General features: G+C 35.8%; 5 protein-coding genes and 1 non-coding gene across 6 annotated transcripts; 4 read left to right on the forward strand and 2 right to left on the reverse strand.

The window, feature by feature from the left end:
* The first annotated feature begins 2771 nt into the window (after positions 1-2771).
* On the forward strand, positions 2772-5060 carry LOC108820014 (uncharacterized). Its single transcript, XM_056992851.1, has 5 exons — positions 2772-3068; positions 3228-3468; positions 3572-4474; positions 4585-4712; positions 4785-5060. Exons 1-5 carry the CDS (start codon positions 2772-2774, stop codon positions 5058-5060), a joined length of 1845 nt encoding a protein of 614 aa, XP_056848831.1.
* Positions 5061-7241: 2181 nt separating this feature from the next.
* On the reverse strand, positions 7242-9424 carry LOC108823053 (galactan beta-1,4-galactosyltransferase GALS3). The gene is made up of 2 exons (XM_018596280.2): positions 8125-9424; positions 7242-7764 (listed from the first exon to the last, which is right to left on the reverse strand). Exons 1-2 carry the CDS (start codon positions 9276-9278, stop codon positions 7419-7421), a joined length of 1500 nt encoding a protein of 499 aa, XP_018451782.1. The 5' UTR covers positions 9279-9424; the 3' UTR covers positions 7242-7418.
* A 1615-nt stretch (positions 9425-11039) lies between these two features.
* On the forward strand, positions 11040-12288 carry LOC108818701 (uncharacterized). The gene is made up of 3 exons (XM_018591624.2): positions 11040-11227; positions 11311-11448; positions 12006-12288. Exons 1-3 carry the CDS (start codon positions 11137-11139, stop codon positions 12020-12022), a joined length of 246 nt encoding a protein of 81 aa, XP_018447126.1. The 5' UTR covers positions 11040-11136; the 3' UTR covers positions 12023-12288.
* Positions 12289-12423: 135 nt separating this feature from the next.
* On the reverse strand, positions 12424-15007 carry LOC108818700 (protein PLASTID TRANSCRIPTIONALLY ACTIVE 14). Its single transcript, XM_018591623.2, has 12 exons — positions 14860-15007; positions 14615-14770; positions 14400-14537; positions 14199-14324; positions 13990-14118; positions 13810-13899; positions 13577-13727; positions 13394-13503; positions 13255-13326; positions 13074-13179; positions 12794-12988; positions 12424-12717 (listed from the first exon to the last, which is right to left on the reverse strand). Exons 1-12 carry the CDS (start codon positions 14914-14916, stop codon positions 12596-12598), a joined length of 1452 nt encoding a protein of 483 aa, XP_018447125.1. The 5' UTR covers positions 14917-15007; the 3' UTR covers positions 12424-12595.
* A 29-nt stretch (positions 15008-15036) lies between these two features.
* Positions 15037-15110, forward strand: TRNAT-AGU (transfer RNA threonine (anticodon AGU)). The gene has a single exon. It is a non-coding gene; the product is annotated as a tRNA-Thr (tRNA).
* Positions 15111-16954: 1844 nt separating this feature from the next.
* On the forward strand, positions 16955-18811 carry LOC108821799 (polygalacturonase QRT3-like). Its single transcript, XM_018594793.1, has 3 exons — positions 16955-17143; positions 17223-17450; positions 17840-18811. The coding sequence occupies exons 1-3, from the start codon at positions 16955-16957 to the stop codon at positions 18809-18811; spliced, it is 1389 nt and encodes a 462-aa protein (XP_018450295.1).
* Positions 18812-19044: the final 233 nt, after the last annotated feature.

Consider the following 19044-nt stretch of genomic DNA (forward strand, 5'->3'; position numbering starts at 1 on the left):
ATGGAGGTTTTTTTTTTACAATTTATTTATTTATATTAACAAATCACTGAAATTATTAACATTTCGAGTTAATGTTATACATTTTTATTGTAAAGAAACGAATAAACCATAAAATTGAATCATTTGTTAGTATTTTACTTTTTAATCTGTGGGATTGATAATTTGACATATGCAATAATATATTGGGTAACTCCCAATACTATTTACTCAGATTTCTATAGTATAGTTTTGTGATTATTTGAGCTATGAACAATGTGGTTAATGATGATAATCTGCTGAATTTTTAGAACTGAAAATTAAGACTGGTAAACTATATTCCATACATTTTAAATAAATGATTTTTTTTTGAATGAATGTTAAATTTATTCAAGTAAAAAACTCAGTTTGTATAATGTATGTAACTTAGGCCAAAAGTTATGCTAAAACAAGAATCAGGGCTAAAACAACTCCAATCTCATCAAAATGGAAACCATGTTTCCATGGCCCTTTCTTACCTACTAACCCCATTGAGACGCAGAATTGAGATTCTGTTCCTGACTATATTATCTATACCTTTGATCAGAACTGCAAGAGGATTTGGGGCATCTCCATGCCTTCTTCCATTCCTCTCTTTCCATAAAGTAGATAATGTAGCTTGGAACACATATCGTAGCAGGAATAGTTGAGTCTTATGCCTTGTGTGGTCAGTTAGTAGTCGGATTATATCTTCCCATTCATTGGTGTAAAGCGAAGACAACAACTTCAGAGTGAGGTTTTTCCTACTTCTTCTGAGTATTGGCATTTGTAGAAAAGGTGGGCTGGAGTTTCAAATGGCTCGGTACAGAGTGAGCAAGCAGTAGTCACAGTTGTGTTCTAGTTTAAAATTCTGTCTCCTGTGGGGAGCCTGTTCTGAATAGCGGTCCAGACTGTAAAACAGTATCTAGGCGTATTGTATGGGAACCAGACCCCTGCGCACCAGTTGACCTTGGCATAGATTGGTCGAGTTAGGTTCCATGTCATCTTCAAGTTAAACTCTGGTCTGTAAGAGTTATCCCCTGATCTCCAAAGTTTGACATCCTCACATTGTCTCAGTCCTCTCATTAAGAAAACATTTAATGTTTTACATTCTCTAAACAAAATCATCATAATTATTTATCTAACCTAAATTTAACAGACAATAAAATAAAATGTAATATTATTGGTCATATAAACATAAGTTGTTATAAATTTTACATAGAAAATTTAAAAATACTATCTAATTTGAAACAATATATATATATATATATATATTTTTTTTTTCTTAAACGTCAAATATTAAAAACACAGAGAAAATCAGAATTAATATATATTCTACTGAATTTTCATATAATTTATTCTTAAACGTCATTTACTTTATTTTCACTCCAAACTATATATTAGAATATAATTTTCTACTTCTCCTGCATTTCAAAATTTAAAATAAAGAATATTCAAAAATAAAATAATTATTTGTATTATTATATTTTTATTTATCTTCCATTTCTTTTAAAAGTACTTTATTAAAAAGTAAAAATATATTAGAATACTCAAATCACATTTGCATTGTTAATGGACTAAAATTCATGAATCACCATTCTAAACAATAAAAATTAAAATGTAGTTATTTATTGTATTTTTTTTTTGAAAAATATTAAATTTATTCACTCAAAAAAGACCTTTTGTAACATGTGTAACATATGATTTATTTTTTTAAAATATAGAGCTTTGCTAAAAAGCAAAGGAGATCTCTGTTAACCAACTGTAGAGCTTTTTTCAGCTTCCTGAACCAAGCCGGGCTGCCATTGCCTTATCAAATCGATGCCCTTCATGTCTAGTGAGTGATGATATCCTATTTCGAACCACCTTATCAATGAATCTTATGAGAACAGCTGTGCTCTTGTGCTCCTCACTGCGTCGTCTCCCATTTCTTTCCCTCCATGTGGTGTGTACTGAGACGTCAAACACATATCTCAGATAAAACAAGTTTGTACTGTCTCTTTTATTGCTCGGCAGGATCTCCAAGACTCTGCTCCAGTTGTGCGAATAAAAAACACCAAGCAGCTTTCCCGTTAGGTTCAGCCAAATCTCTTGAGTATATCGTAGTTATTATTTATTGTAAAATTGCCTGTGTTTATGATTTATGCTACTTAGGTTAGGCCACAGGAGCGGCCCTGAAAGGAAGCGGCAGAAGCATTGGAGTCCGGCCTTGGTATTTATAAAATAAAATTCGGCCTTCAGTTTCAGTAAGTACCTTTGCTGTAGTGGTTAAGTCTCTGTCCTACCTGATTAGTATATACCCGGGTTCGAAACCCACAGATACCAATGTTTTTTTTCTGGTTATTTCCGAAAATATTTTTATTTAAGGAATATTTCTTTTATGCTTTCTGTAAATAAGGAAATCAAATATTTTTACTTAGTAATTAATTAATAAAGAGTAATTATCTATTATTGAAGTAATCTAAAAGAGAAAAACAAAAAACAAAAAAGAAAAACCTAATAAGCGGCTAGTTCACAATCATCACATCGTTTGTTATTTTTCTTCTTCATTGGTTTCTCTGAATTGTGATTTGAAAAACTTAGATCAGCAACGATTCAGATTTGTTATATGTTCACCAAGTTATTATCTTCTGTTTGCTGTATCTTAATTTTGTATAACGGGATAGTTATTTACATGTATTTTTTCTAGTTCAATATCTTCCAAGAGAATAAAGAATGAGAAGGGAGGCGCAGCAAAAATAAGAGAAAAGAAGAGGCAAGAAGCATTAACAAATTCAATGGCTGGTTCCATATTAAGGTATGTTAAAAAATCTAAACCTTCTCCACCCGATGAATCTGTAGAGGAAGAGAATGATAAAAGTAGCAAGGAAGCTAGTGGGTTTGATCATGATCAAGTTGAAAACAGTGGTGAGCATAGCAGTGAACATGAGTTTGATGAGAATGAGAATGAGAATGAAGAGGATAAAGCTTTTGGTGTTAAAGAGTATCAGATAGATAGAGATATAAATGATCCGGAAAGTTGGGGAAAAGTTGATAAAAGAATGAGAGATTTTATGGTTGAAAAAGGTCCAGTGGCAAGACCTTCAATTGATTATCACTTTCTAAGAGATCATCTAGGCAGATGTTTTTCCCATTCGTCTTATACCAGAAAAATAATGAATGGAGAGAAGCAAGATCGGCGATGGTTACTTTACTCCAAAGTGAAAGATAAAATCTTTTGTTTTTGCTGTAAGTTGTTTAGGCAAGACAAACTTACGAATTTGTTGGCGACTACTGGGTCTGATGATTGGAGAAATGTCTCGAAACTACTTAAGGAACATGAAAAGGGTCATAAGCATATCACATGCATGATTCAATGGTTGGAGTTGGAAGAGAGATTACAAAAGAATCAGACAATTGATAAGCATATTCAAGAAGAGCTAAACAAAGAGAAAAAAACACTGGAGAGATGTGTTGCTGAGGATAATTGCATTGGTAAAAGTTCTTGCCAAACAAAATGTTGCGTTTCGTGGAAGTAGTGATAAGATCTATATAGATGGTAATGGGAATTTCTTGGGCATGGTTGAAGTATTTGCAGATTTTGATCCAGTGATGAAAGAGCACGTTAGACGGATCGAGAAGCGTGAAACTCATTATCATTATCTCAGTCACAGGATTCAGAATGAGTTGATAGATATGCTTGGGAATGAGATCAAACAAATGATATTAAAGAAGATTCGGTATGCAAAGTATTTTTCAGTTATTCTTGACACCACTCCTGATATCAGTCATCGGGAACAAATGTCCATGGTTATTCGATGTGTGGATATTTCTGAGACTTCTCCAAAGGTTGAAGAATTTTTTTTAACATTCTTGGAAGTGAAAGACAAAACAGGAGAAGGGCTTTTTGACGCCCTTCAAGATGCGTTGCATAGTCTTGGACTGAGTATAGATGACATTAGAGGGCAAGGTTATGATAATGGATCAAACATGAAAGGAAAAGTTAAAGGAGTACAAAACAGGTTGCTTGAAGTTAATCCCAGGGCTGCCTACACACCATGTGGTTGTCATAGTCTGAATCTTGTACTTTCTGATATCGCTTCCTCATCATTGATAGCAACATCATTTTTTGGAATCATTCAGCGCATCTATCGTTTGTTTACAAACAACTGTGACGTTTTTAGAGAGATTGTGAATGGTTTTACGGTAAAACCATTATCACAAACTCGTTGGGAAAGCCTCGTCAAAAGTGTTAAAGCAATACGGTTTCAGGCTCCAAAAATACAAGAGGCTTTGATTTACTTGGCTGAAAACAGTGCAAATCCAGGAAATAAAAGTGAAGCTGAGTCTCTTGCAATGAGTGAAACTTATGGGATTGGAAGCTTTGAGTTTTTGATTGGAATGATTATTTGGTATGAGCTTTTGTTTGTTGTTAACAAAGTGAGCAAGATTCTACAGTCAAAAGATATGGATATTGATGTTGCTATTGCTCAAGTGAAAGGTCTTATTTCTTTTTTAAAGACTATAGAGAAACAGGCTTCCAAGCAGCAAAAGTAGAAGCTGAAAAGATTGCTATTGCTACGGAAATCGATCATGTATTCTCTGTGAAAGCAAAGCGGTTCATTAAAAAGAAGCAATATCATGATGAAGAGCCTAGAAAAGATGATGAAGATGTGATATTTACAGCAGAAGAGAACTTCAGAATCAATTACTTCATCAAAATTGTGGACCAGAGTTTGGTTTCTTTCGAAAAAAGGTTTGATCAGCTCCAAAGTTATGAAAAAACTTTTGGATTTTTGTTTGATCTGAAGAAGATGCAGTTGACAAATGATGATGAGTTGATGGTTTCTTGTGTCAACCTTGAAGTTTTTCTCAAGCATGGTAATCATTCTGATATTGATAGTAATGAATTATTTATGGAGATAAAGCTCTTAAGAGGGAGTTTATCAACAAATATTCAGAAGACGGCTGAGGTATTGGATTTTCTTAAGAAGGTGGATACTTGTTATCCAAACACATGGACTGCATATCGCATAATGATGACAATTCCTGCTTCAGTTGCATCGGCAGAAAGAAGCTTTTCGTAGTTAAAACTCATGAAATCTTATCTACGGTCAAGTATGTCACAGGAGAGATTAAATGGTTTGGCGATTATATCGATTGAAAGGAAGATGGCTAAAAAATTAGACTACACAAGTTTGATGAATGAGTTTGCTAATAAGACTGCAAGAAGAATTATTTTTGAAGAATAATGTATTTCCATCTCTTAGATACTATAGAATATCTATATTTTTGTTTGACATTGGTTTTTTTATATATATGTTCAAGTTTTTTTATACGAAAAGCGGCCAATTTTTTTTTTCGCTTCTGGTCTTTCAAAACTCAAGACCGGCACTGTTAGACCATCATTATTGCTGGCACGATTTTGAGTCCTTAAAATCAAAAAAGCAAAGGACGCATGACGCATCAAAGGACGAAGCAGGAAAGACCAGTAAAGACGTTGCTTATATAACAATTTTTCACCTCGGTCCTAGTGTTTTTGTGGATCCCTTCTCTTTAAAGATCAAATCAGGGACGCCGATGCAGATGCTCTTACTACATAGGGCTGGGCTTTTCAGACACCAAAATATAAATATTCTGGCATAGCAATTTCAACCTTTCTCAGACCGTCATGAAATATATCTACCAACCAAACCTGGAGGAAGAAATCTAACGAAAATGATTACCACGTTTTAATCTATTTGAAAATGGATCGTTAAGAAAATAATTGTGGGTCCAAACATATTTATCGGTGATTTAACACCACACTAGATCATGACCCGCTCGACTGAACGGGAGTCAATTTTTTTTTATCTTTGTTTTTACTAAATGTTATACATGATCGCAATGTGTATTAATATAAAATTTTGATAAATAACAATGTGTACTATGTGTTTAAATAAGCAATGTGTTTAATTACTAAATTTGATTTTTAAATTTTATGATAACGTAAAGTAAATTTTTCTATATTATTTTAAATATATAGTGCTACATAGTTTGTATTTTCAACATTTTCATATAAACTTACATTGGGATGTTATTTATATGAAAATATGTATAACATAATATATTTATATATTATATAAACATATGCACACCCGCACGGGTTTTATTTTTAGAATGTATTCTATATTATTTAGTTTTATGTAGTATCGAGTTTGTATATTCAATTTTGTGTTTAAAGAACAATATCAAAACTGTCTTTCGTATGTAAAAATAACATTTTGCAATCGCGAGTTGTGTCTTTTTATTGTAACACAAAATTTTATATAAAACTTATGTTTTTTTGTATATTGCGAAATTTAATTTTTTAAAATAATTATTACGTAATTTCAAAATGAATTTGATCTCTGATGTCTAATATATTTTGTGTGTAATGGTTCAAAGCATTTTTGATATATATTATATTTCAGTTTGGTTTGTTTTTAGTATTACTGTATAAATATAATACTATACAATATTACTATATTCTATACAATATATGAAGCTATGTGTTATTTGTTTTAGAAAGTAGATTAGGCTCAACATAGTTATAAGAATAGTCATATCTTTATGTATGTGTCTATGACTTATCTACCTAATGTTATTCGTACTAATAAAATTAATATGGCCAATAAAAGTATACTGATCAATTTAAAATGAATTGTATAGGGTAATTATAGAACGATTAATATTTTTAGTATTCTTAATATATATCTTATTTAAATCGACATGTAATAAATGTTAAAATCATATATGAAATATGGACAAAAAGAAGAACTGTATTTAAGGAAATACATCAATGCAAAGTTAGAGTATGATACATATTATATATAAAGAATGAGATATTTAATTTAAATATATGAGGTCCATCTTTAAAAATCCACCTAGAAGAATTTGTAATGTTTCTGTTTTAATAAGATAGAGGTAAGAAAAAAAACCTTTATCTGACCTGTAATCACGAAAAGTGGATCCCAAATGTTCTATTTTAAGTGGGATCTGCACAGTAAGGCCCATTCGGTGGTCGTCAAGAAAAGCCTAACGCTCCTCACCTCCAAAAGTAAAAAGCTATCTTCTTTTGTCGATAACTAATACACAAAACTATACAGTATTAATTTTCGTTAATGCATCCTACTAGCTTTATTCGTCCGTTTAATCATGTCGACAAACGACAGCGATGTCCATCATCATAATTATCCTCACTAGTTTATATACTTAAAAGAGACATTTTCCTATCCATGCACAACATATACCGAGTTTTAAGCTGTATTTATGAATCCATCCATATCCAAGTTATGATACAATATAATAAAAGAATACCCAAAATAAAACAATAAAGTAAAACATCAGCCCCATCTTTGATTAAGTTTCTAATAATTCTTTTCTAGAGATGAATACATTCACTAATCCATTTTTTCTTTATATTCTCATTGCCGTGTCCTAAGCAACCGGTTACCGATCGTTCTCATCTCGAAAGTTTTGACAGCGAGGCCAACATCGCGGATCGTAGTGTCCAACACATAAGGATTGTTCTCGAAAACAACTCGAGAGTCGTTGAAAAGGTGACGGCAAGGCTCACGGCGCTGAGAGATGGAGCCGTGGTAGTGAAAGTAACGGATCTTGCCCTCGGCCTTGTGGTATGTTTTCCCTTGTAAGTTCTGAGACATGTGGACACCCGTCGCAAATACATTACTCGGCTGGACCGCGTATTTGCGGTCCCGTCTTGGAACTTTCTTGACGTCTCTATATGCCATTTTCTCAAATCCCCAGTTCCTGGAACATAAAAAACATAAATTAGTATTTAGACATCAAATCATGTGATGTGAAAGAGAAGCAACCGACATAAGAGACTAATACAGAATGCACAAAGACTTTTACAGGCCAAGTGTTGACAGAATCAGATGCCGCCTACTTGTTCTGTGATCTATATTATAATTCGAAAAGGCCAATCAAAGACTTGTGCTTTTATTATTCTAACGTTACTCAACACATGGGTTTTAGTTAAAGTGTCAATCATTAAACCGACAACATCACGAGAAACAAAAAAGACCAGAGTCATCTAATAACAGCTTGTTCTGTCTGAACAATCAAAATCCAGTTAATCTGAATTACTGTAAGATAATAATTTTTTACCTGTAAGTTCTCGCAGGACCATCACCGGAGTAACAAATCTTACTACTCATCGGCATCTGCTCAATAGTAAACTGAGAATATTCCTCCAAAGATTCCATAACCGACGAGATCGTCTCCTTCTCCGGAACATACATAAACTCATCGACATCAAAGAAGAACATCCACTTGGCCGCGAACCTATACCTATGCAAGCAATCATTCACGACCATGAACTGGTTATGATAATACCCATCGAACCGCTCCTGCCCCCTTATATCATGCACCGTCACTCTCCCTAGCTCGATCCACGGCCTCAGAACCTCGAACACATCCCCGTGGATCCCTCCGGCGTCGTGGAGCACGAAATGCGACCGTTCTCCGAAGAACCTCGCGTGGTACGCGATCCATTCTCTGACACGTTGCGGGCTCAGGTTCCCGTAGAGAGACGAGCCGCAGTAGAGGTAGTCGTACTGCTTCTTCTTGGTTGAGGAGGTGTAGAGGGTGAGGTCGACGGAGTTTGGTGGCTCCGTTAGGACGGGGATGGAGTCGGTGAGGTTTAGGGATGGATCTCCGGTGGTGGCGTGGAGGATGAGGTTACCTCCGACGGGGGTGGTGGTTGATGGGAAAGTGCAGTTGACGACGACGGTTGTGTAGATCCGTCCGTATCCCCAGTCGGTTAGGATTTTAGACCCGGTTGTGGAAACCGGGTCGTGAGTCGGGTCGAGAGGGACCCACTCGCAGCGGTAAGAAGGATGGGAGTACACGTGGAGGGGTTTGGAGGATAGGCCGATGACGGCGAAAGTGTTGACGCCGCCTCTGTAAGCGCTCATCGATACGAAGTTGTAAGCTGCTGAGCCGTAGCCGGTAAACGTCCGTTTGATAACGCCGTTATCTAAAACTCGGTCTAGGACTAGCTCCGTGGTTGTGTTGTTTTCGGGTGAGAGTTTTGTTGGGGTTGTGGTGGTGGTGTTGACGGAGGACAAGCGTGAGATGCAGAAGCGGAAGTCGGAGGCGGAGAGTGAGAATGAGGAAGGTATGAAAGGTAAGAGAGTGGCTAGAGTGAATATAACGAGTAACGCCATGAGGATGAGCTTGAGCTCGGTGGAGAAGTTCCATATGAGGCTGACGAGGAGCTTCTTCTCCTTATTAGAGTTTTGCTCTCTGTCTTTGACCATGATGGTGAGTGATATTCACTTCTTCAGTACTGGATCTGAGTCGAGAGTCAGAGAATGAAGAAGAAGAAGAAGAAGAAGAAGAAGAAAGTAGAATTTGTTTCTCCAAATGTCTCTCTGTCTCTCACTTTCAATGAGTCGGCGAGTCGAGTCGCTTTCTGTTCTACTCTCTGTCTTTTATTGTACACCTGTTCTTCTTTGTCTTGTTCCTTGCGGCTGCCTTTATGTTTATTTATTTTTCTTTTACAAAATTTTAATTTTTTCTTTTCCAAAATTTTTAATTGAATCTTAGCAAACAGAGGATTGATGAAATTTTTTTATAAAAGATTACTAGAATTAAACAAAACACTGAGTCCATAACTAGAGCAGGAAAACATTCCTATGCAGGGAAGGGTTTTACTAAGGATACTAGATCTTGATCCGCGTTTTAGAAGCGCGGAATATTTTACGATGAAAAATTTCATTAATAACTTAACAAATATTTTGTTAATTTTTAAAAAGTGTGTATTTAAAATATTTTTGCATTTAAATCAGCGTTTTTAAACTCAACCCGATTGTGATTATACTGGTTAATCCGGAGATCTAACAATTCAATTTAGTTTTTTAAAATATTCATATTAAAAAGTTACTAAAACCCGAGACTAACCGATTGAACTGATGGATGACCGATATGTAATCTAATTTGATTAAAATTGTAATAGTTTCATAATTTGTAATCTTATAATCCAACTTTAAAGTTTATTATTTTGTAATTTATGAAATTATGACGTTTCTACGAAATTTTAAAGAGAAAATGATGGATATAAAATAATTAAGATTAATTATTGTATTGTTTGGAAACGTTGATAGTAGTATATAAAATATATTGTTTGGAAACATTGATAGTAGTATAAAAAATAAGTATATTGTTTGGAAATACGGATAGTACTATAAAGAAATGAACATTAGTGATTTAATGTAGGTTTCATTATAAAATATAAAAGTGTATTTAATTTAAAAACTTACAAAATAAATGTTAGGTCCAACAAAATGTTTCTGTTTTAATAAGATAGATGTTTACTAAGGATATGGTTTGGTCGAATATTCATATAACTTAAGGTTTTAATGACATTATTAGTGTTTACAAATACGTAACTTCTATGGTCCCTCTCCTAATATTTCTCTTTCTGTATTATTTTGACTTGCAGACGTCACAGAGAAACGGATAATAGTGAAAGGAAGGAACATAAATGTGAATATGGGCTGCAGCGCGTGGATTGGACCCAAGTAAACCTCTCATCGACATGTGCTAAAACGCCAAAGTCATACCATTATCAACAAGTAAATAATTTATGATACCTATTATTACCGGCCAATATATATCCAACAAGCATTAAAGCTAAAAGACAGACTTCTCAAAGGGCATGATTTGTCGTTTTTAATTACCACTATTTGCCTACATTTAAATTCTTAAAGAAAATAAAATTACGTGTTTCTCATTAGTTATCTTTTAACCAAAATTGAATTTATGATAGCTTGCTTATAAAAAAAGAATTGTAAGATAGTCGAATATGATTTTTATACAAAAAATGATTTTTTGAAAATAGTCAAACCATAAAATTGGGCCTATTCTCTTTTATATACATATTCTTTAGGTTTAAGGCCCTTAGGCCTTAGGCTCCAATCTTGGTAGATGCAGATAAGGACCAATCATAGCGGACGAAAGCCCATTTGAACACAAAAGTAGCCTTTATGTGGGGGGCCCAACGCCGTCAGGCCCGAGTAATCACTTAAGCGGAAGAGATCAGAGACGGACTCTTCGACTAAAGTAAAAAATCACAAATTCAACAAATTTCAGAAGATCGAAAAAGAAGAAAGGAGGATGGCTCTGAGTGCGACGATGGTGGGAGCTTTGCTGGGTCTCGGTACCCAGATGTACTCCAACGCTCTCCGCAAGCTCCCTTACATGCGCCGTAAGTCCACGAATCCGAATCCAAATTAGATTCCGATTGGATTATGTTTTTGTTGAAAAAGGGATTGTTTGAAATGGTGATAGATCCGTGGGAGCATGTGGTGGGTATGGGGCTCGGTGCTGTGTTCGCGAACCAGCTCGTGAAATGGGATGTTAAGCTTAAGGAAGATCTCGAGGTCATGCTCGATAAGGCCAGAGCTGCCAATGAGCGCCGTTACTTTGGTATGTCTCTCTGTTTTTCTTGAAAGTCTCTGTCTTTTCGGGGTTTATTACTTGATGGGTCTATCGTCTTGATTCATGTTTTCCAATGTATTCATTAAAATAATCACAGGTTCTGACCCACAAGAAAGTTTTAGGCCGCTTCATTTCGTTTTTATGGTTTTGTTGTTCTTTGTTTAAACTCAAAGGTTTGATCTTTTTTAGAAAAAAAGTTTTGTTTATGAAAAATTAGATACTTTGAGCAACATATTGTTTGTAATACAAGCTCGTAATAAGCGGAAAGATAGATGCTTTGGATATTTTCTTTGGTTCGAGAATGAGATCAGGCTGCAACGTGCGAGTAATACTTTTGCACTATAGGATACCGCAGAAACTAGAATCGAATTGTAGGTGTACTTGGTTTTAGGTAGAGTTCTACATTTTCTCTATTTATTGAGCGTGAGGGTGTTGCAGAGTTTGGTATATTACACTTCTTGTTTTGATGAATAAGTTTGCATACACAGATGATTTTGAATAATGAACATTTCAAGCTTTTCTATTGCTTTTCTGATGTAATGCAGATGAAGATCGGGATTAGTTATTGAGTGATCTTTGAAGTCTTCAGAAAAGAAGTATCTTCCCCTGGAGCCATCTCAAGTGCTTGTTTTGTTTGTTCTTCCCTTGTAAAAGCTTTTCATCTACTTTTTTTTCGTAGAGCTTGTTCTCTTTTGCTTCAGCACTAGAGTTCGTTTCACTCAGTTGTGGTTTGCACAATCCAAATCACATGAATCTGCGTCTACCTTGCTAATAATTTCGAATGATAAACCTTTCAATGCTTAAGGGGATATTTTTGAGTGAGTCTCAGTACTAGTCCATCCAAGTTGTTTTTATTTGTAACCACCAGCTGAAGACCACAAAAGAGCCAATGCATAGCTCCAGTGCGTTTGTTGGCTAATTCAAAGTCACTAAGAACAACCCAAAACTGAAAAACAGTTGTGATTGGTTTATGCAATTATATCAATCTAAAACATTAAAACTAAATGTTCCATACAGATGCATAAGCTTAAACGAAACAATAAAACACAATCTTTCAGTTTCATGGTACAGTTTCCAAATAGCTCAAAATGGAGTGAGGACCAAGTATGAATCCACCGCTAAAGAATCCATTTGATCAAAACAGTAACCGTTCTTGATAAATGTCAAGTGCCTTGATGATCTTTCCAATGAACATCTTCCTGTGCATTCTATACTTAACCGCTGTTGCAAACGTTGTCCTTGCTTCCGACAGTGAATCTGTTTACAAAACCAAGGAAGATCATTGATCTTTATGCTGTAAAGCATCAAACTTTAATGGTTATGTATATCATACCTAGCAATTTCTGGTCTTGCTCTGAGGTTGTGGGATATTCAGCAAGCATCTTTCTACATTCATCTTGCAACTCTTTAACCGCTTTTCTCTCGGCACTCGGAATTGGAGGAAGATCTATGTCTGACCAAATGGGCAGTGTCCTTGCTGCAGCTATAACAGCTCCATCAACAAAAGAATCATCTCCTGATAACTCGCCTGCCACATAGCGTCAACACAATAAGTAAACAACATTGCTCCTCATTTCTCCAATAGAGTGCGGAAACTAAAGTAACAAGCTTACTATCATGGTAATAATCTTCTGGAAGACCAAAAATGTTGAAGACAGATAAAAAAGAATTCAAATGGATACGAGAATCTCCAGAGAAGGGTATAGCATCCCACGGATTCTGCATCAGAGACATACAACATTGCATAAACAAGCAAACTTACTAAGTGAAAACAGTAAAAAAAAAAAGCATTACCACAGGAGTTGAGAAGCCATATCTTTCCATAAGCATATTGTTTTTCTGGCCTGGCATGTAGTTAATGGTCATCTGCAAAAAAAAAGCATTAAACTTGAAATCCTGCAATAGATAAAGCTATTGTTTTTGCGTCCCTTGCCTCTTCGCCTTTCTTAATTGCCTGACCAGCATTTGACATAACCTCAAGGATACGATCTTTGGGGCGCCAATGTAGGAAACAGTTTGGTTCGAAGGAATGGTTTAGCATGTCTGCAGAGAAGATGTTCAACCCGCTTAGAACCGTGAGAGCGTACCACTTATTATTAATAATAATAACACTTACCAGCATAAGGAATCATCATGTTCAAGTCTTGAACCAAGGCACCGACCCTTGTTTTCATACTAATGCATCTTGTCTGCGCGATACTAACCGCCCATATAAACCTTTCTGCATCTTCAGCAAGCCTTTTGATCTTGAGAGGAACACCTGAATGCTGTTTTTTCGAAACACAGTATATGTCAATGAACAAAAACATAAAACAGACATAACAGAATGTTGTCTGAGATAATGTTTACCCAATTCTTTTCCCAAAATTCAAGGACTCGTTGCTGTTGTTGTCTAATAGTTGAAACAAGTTCAGGATCTTGAAGCTCCGCAAGGTCTTCCTATAGCAAAGAAAACACTGAGAAGTAAGATATCACCAGTGCATACCTCAAAGGAATCAGTTTAAAAACAATGATTAGACTCAATCAAACCTCAGTAGCTAGAAGCAAGCTGCTACACTCATCAGCAGCAGGCAGAAAATCTCCATAGAGACGCCAGAAATGATCTTCCCGATCAAATGAGAATAGCAGAAGACACGCTAACCTGAGATCCCAGTCTCTCTGTAAACACACAAACCAGAATAAACTTAAGTTACAGAATAAATCATGAAACCAAAAGCAATATGCAACTTTGTTGTAACCTCAGGATCAGTTGAGTTGATGATATCGAAAATGGGATGACCAATAGGAACAATGTCAGGGAAAAACATCCAAGGGTGTTTCTGTCTGATTGTTATCATCAACTCATGAGGAATCTCCATTATCACCTGACACAAGATTAAAAAGAAAAACAATAAAGAATCTATAAAGTTGTGAACTTTAGAACTAAGAAGAAGACTGACTCTAGCACGACGACGAGGTTCAATATCTTTAGAAGCATAGACACCAAAACCATCAGGGCCTTCCTTAAACTCAACTCCATAAGCTCTCACTCTTCGAACATATCCAATTTTGTAGAAATCAGGATCTGCTGCCTCCAACTAGTCACAACAAGCTCTAAAGTTACAACCTTTTTCGAACTCATATGAACCTTCTTAAGATACTGTTTCATCCTTACCTCGGACGAGGAGGATTCTTCGGAAGGAGGGGACTGAAACAGAGGGAAAGGTTGTGTCTCGAGAGAAGCAACTCTGATGGGTTTTACACTGTTTTGTCTCTCTCTTGCGAAATTGCTTCTGGGTCTTGGCGCTGAGACAGTTCCGTTGCAGAAACCCTTTTGTCCGGACGGTAAAAATATGAGGAACTTAGACAATTATAGGATAAAGACAAGAACAGAATACATAGAGAGAGAGATTAAAGAACCTGAGGTTTGGAGATGAAGGTGTTGATCAGGTAGTGAAGAGAGACCGGAGAAGCCATTGTTCCGAAACTGAAATGGGTTTAGGAGAGTGGGGGGGAGACAAAGATCGTTATCCTTTGTTTTCAAGTGTTGATTCTGTGTAGATATAATTAAGATTATTAATTTTATGTAATCAAAACGCTTTCATAGCTCAGTTGGTTAGAGCACCCGTTTAGTAAGCGGGAGGTCTTGAGTTCAACTCTCAATGAAAGCAAATGTTTTTTTATTTTTGTGAAGGTTTGCAAGTAACTAGTAAATGTATTGCAATGTATTTGGTTTGTAAAGCTTTAACAAGAGATTCTTTTCTTGGGATCCTTACTGAGAATTTTCATGGTTGGAAGGTCCAGCTATATCCCTGTAAACTTCACATGAACACACACTTATCAAGTAACTAAACTGACATAATTGGGAAATTGAATCCTGAAACATACAGACTCTTTGATACTTTGGAGAAACACGACGGTATTCCGATTGAGTACATATTTTCCTGATGATGTTGAGATCCTTGTTCATTTGAGAAAATAAAATCTGAAAATTTTCTCGGTCAATGAAAACCAATTTAGAGGAAATAAATTAAGTTAGTTAAAAAAATACATGCCTCGAAATTAATTTGACATGAGTGAAATAAAGCAAAAATTTCATCTGAATAATAAATAAAACTATTTTTCGTTAAATAATTATAAGATATATAAATTTAATATAATTCAATAGTTTATAAGAGTTTCATAATCAAATTGGTCATACAAATCTAATAAATGTAAAAGCTGCAAAAACATACCAGATAAGAGTTAGTATATCAGTTAACGAAGCTAACTCTTAAAGCAAATGCTGAATTAGCACACGGTAAAAAAGATGAGATATAGATGCAAACACATCAACCTTTTAAGCTGTTCTCCCCAGGAACTGAGAACTCCATCCGGTGAGAATTAGTTAAAATTGAAGAGCACGGTAGCCACTATAGTGGCGGATCTAGGAGAGTTTATAGTTGGGGGCACCATCATAGAAATTGAGTTAGTTGGGGGCACTACCATAAGATTTGAGTCAGTTATAAACTATTATCATAGGATTAGTTAAAGAAAATAAAAAATGAATCGGGGGCACGTGACCCCGTTGGTAACAACGTACGTCCGCCCTGTCGGTAGGTCTACATATTCAAAGCAGAGAAACATCTGAAAATTAGAGAACATATTTCACTTTCACGTTATTTGTTAACTTCCACAACAAGAAATGGTTTCTAAAAACCTTAAGAGACTATCACATGTTACGGACACAACCCTTGACTCAAAATCATATTCCATATATGTTATTTAATTGTAGTAACTACAAAAATGATTGTTTATTTTTCAACTCTTCATTTAACATGTTTTTCATTAGTTTATTCAGCTCTCTATTTATCGTGCAATTGACATAACTGATTCCCCCTCAACAACCTTTATAAACAAACTTTCTTTAGCCTATTTCATTGGTCCGGCCAGAATCTGAATCTTTTTCAACAGAACCATATCATAATCTAGGTCGGAACTGCGATTTCGTATGCTATAAACATTTTTAAAAGATTTTGATAAAGAAATAACAGATATTTTTATAATTTTAGGGATAATGTACCTATTTGATAAACCTCCAAAAATTTCGGGAGTGAAGACCAATTTTCAATAGCATTGTGTCCATATTCGCCCCTGATCATAATCTCAGCGAGAAACAAACGCAGATCGAACCAAAGGATAATCCCAGTCTTCCTGTGTTCTTCACCTCAAGACTTGGACATATAACGATATATATTTTTCTTAGCATAAAACAAACATGGCCAGAAATGGAAGTACTTTATTCTTATAAGTGATGCATTATTTTGGAAAATCTTCATAGTTTATAACAAATAAACCTTAATCTAATCCTAGTCAAGATAATAAACCTCTGGCGCCAGAGAAGCACAAACAGATGTGAAGATCAACGTGCGCTCCTCTTAATAAAAGTGTAACAATATAGTAACGTGCGCTTCTTCGTAACCAATCTCTCTATCTCACTATCTCTCTCAAGAAGAGGATTAGAGGACAAAAAAAAATGAGACTCAGTTGCTTTGTTTGCTTGTTACTATTTCTCCTCACAGTTTCAATGAAGTTTAAAGAGACATTATCCTTCAGAAGAAGAGATATGACAAAGCTTTCCGAATACCAAGACAGAATCCAAGAAAGACTCGCGATCATTCCCACTCTCCCGCCATTGTCATCTTCTTCTCACTTTCCCAAAATAGTAAGCTTCTACAAATGGTATATACATACATATACGTGTTTTTAAATTGTGAGTTTAATTATGAGATTGGTTTGTACAGATGGGGAAGGTGATATACCCGATTGGTTATGGAGCTGATCCGACAGGTAGACTAGACAGTAGTGACGCAATACTTGAAGCTTTAACCGACGCTTTCAAGTTGCAATCCGGGCTTCACATGATGCCACATGTAGCTGATCTAGGAGGTATGGTTATTGATCTCCAAGGTGGCCATTACAAGATCGGGAAACCTCTCAGATTCCCTTCCTCCGGCGGTGGAAATCTAGTGGTTAGTCCCTGAGATTAAATCTGAAGTCTTTGCTTAAGCATTTTACAAAAAACAAAAGATATATGACATTAGCAATAGCGTGTTTTTGGTCTACGAACTTTAGTTTAGTCATAAGACTATGCTACAGGTTTTTTTTACCTAAATTGGTGTATGGCTTTTTGAATTTTTCAGTTAGATTTTTTTTTTCCGGACGGGTAACAAGTAATTGTGTCCATCCCTAATTATCATCCCCAATCTTATATTAGTCATGTTTTGTGGTAGTTTTGTTTCTGTTTGTTTCCTAGTTGCGTTTTCTTCTTTCAGCTACTAGTCGTTTTATAATTCTGGTCAAAAATATAAAATTAGTAAAAAAAATTAATATTTTACCAAATAAATATTTTACAATTCAGGTAAAAGGTGGGACATTCCGAGCATCGAACGTGTTTCCTGGTAACCGGCATATTATCGAACTCGTCCCTCCACGCTCCGGGATCTTCTTCGAGGACGTGACCTTTCGAGACATTCTATTCGACTCAAGCTTCAGAGGAGGGGGCATTTTGGTAATAAACTCAGCTCGTATCCGTATAACCGATTGCTACTTCCTCCATTTCACAACACAGGGGATCAACGTCAAGGGAGGCCACGAGACATACATTTCAAACTCCTTCTTGGGACAACACTCGACAGTAGGGGGAGACAAACAAGAACCATCGTTCTCCGGGACAGGAATCGACCTCTCGAGCACCGATAACGCCATTACCGATGTAGTGATCTTCTCCGCTGGGATCGGTATCTCCTTGAGAGGAGAGGCAAACATGGTCACGGGAGTGCATTGCTACAACAAAGCAACATGGTTCGGTGGGATCGGCATTTTAGTGAAGGCGCGTTTAACGAGGATAGACAATTGTTACCTTGACTACACAGGTATAGTCATTGAAGATCCTGTTCACGTCCATGTCACAAACGGTCTCTTCATAGGAGATGCGGACATCGTCTTGAAATCGGTACACGGGAAGATCTCAGGTCTAAACATCGTCAACAACATGTTCAGCAGTACGTCGAGAAAAAATTTCCCGATCGTGAAAGTGAGAGGAAAGTTTCGTGAGATTGATCAAGTTGTGATTGATCAGAACAATGTATCAGGGATGATGTTGAAGTCAACGGTAGGGAAGTCAAAGGTTTCTGGGAATGGGACAAGATGGGTCGTTGACTTTTCACATGTCTTGGTATTCCCTAACCGGATAAACCATTACCAGCATTCGTTTTTGGTTCGGTCTGGAAAGGTTGTTGCGAGTGCAGTGACAGAGGTTTCTAATAATGTGGTAGTTGTAGAAACTGATAGAGCTGTAGCTGGAACTGTGTCAGTAGTTGTTCATCAGTAAAACAACATTCTTCATGCTGATCATTGATTCATTGTCCTAATGAGTAAGCTTGCTTGGAACATTTTGTGTTGAACATTTTGTATCTTTCATAAGCTTAACTATTTTGAACGATAAAGAGTGAACTTATATAGACCAGAATTTATAAAGCTTATCTTAAAATCCAAACTAGATCTTTGACCCGCGTTAAAACGCGATTATATTTTTTTTATTGTTTAACTTTTTTTTGTAAATTC

Source organism: Raphanus sativus, chromosome 8, assembly GCF_000801105.2.
Source record: "Raphanus sativus cultivar WK10039 chromosome 8, ASM80110v3, whole genome shotgun sequence".
NCBI classification, from domain to species: Eukaryota; Viridiplantae; Streptophyta; class Magnoliopsida; order Brassicales; family Brassicaceae; genus Raphanus; species Raphanus sativus.

Bases quoted from the DNA above. Each gene is read 5' to 3' on its own strand.
- LOC108820014 (XM_056992851.1), top strand. From the start codon at position 2,772: ATGGCTGGTTCCATATTAAGGTATGTTAAAAAATCTAAACCTTCTCCA. The intron at 3,469-3,571 runs GTAAAAGTTCTT...AAGTATTTGCAG, and splicing joins TGCTGAGGATAATTGCATTG to ATTTTGATCCAGTGATGAAA. The intron at 4,713-4,784 runs GTTTCTTTCGAA...TTTGATCTGAAG, and splicing joins AAATTGTGGACCAGAGTTTG to AAGATGCAGTTGACAAATGA.
- LOC108823053 (XM_018596280.2), bottom strand. From the start codon at position 9,278: ATGGTCAAAGACAGAGAGCAAAACTCTAATAAGGAGAAGAAGCTCCTC. The intron at 7,765-8,124 runs GTAAAAAATTAT...TTTATGTTCCAG, and splicing joins GGTCCTGCGAGAACTTACAG to GAACTGGGGATTTGAGAAAA.
- LOC108818701 (XM_018591624.2), top strand. From the start codon at position 11,137: ATGGCTCTGAGTGCGACGATGGTGGGAGCTTTGCTGGGTCTCGGTACC. The intron at 11,228-11,310 runs GTAAGTCCACGA...AAATGGTGATAG, and splicing joins CAAGCTCCCTTACATGCGCC to ATCCGTGGGAGCATGTGGTG.
- LOC108818700 (XM_018591623.2), bottom strand. From the start codon at position 14,916: ATGGCTTCTCCGGTCTCTCTTCACTACCTGATCAACACCTTCATCTCC. The intron at 13,327-13,393 runs GCAAGGGACGCA...TTTTTTTTGCAG, and splicing joins CAATTAAGAAAGGCGAAGAG to ATGACCATTAACTACATGCC. The intron at 13,180-13,254 runs GTAATGCTTTTT...TCTCTGATGCAG, and splicing joins ATGGCTTCTCAACTCCTGTG to AATCCGTGGGATGCTATACC.
- LOC108821799 (XM_018594793.1), top strand. From the start codon at position 16,955: ATGAGACTCAGTTGCTTTGTTTGCTTGTTACTATTTCTCCTCACAGTT. The intron at 17,144-17,222 runs GTAAGCTTCTAC...TGGTTTGTACAG, and splicing joins CTTCTCACTTTCCCAAAATA to ATGGGGAAGGTGATATACCC. The intron at 17,451-17,839 runs GTTAGTCCCTGA...TTTACAATTCAG, and splicing joins CCGGCGGTGGAAATCTAGTG to GTAAAAGGTGGGACATTCCG.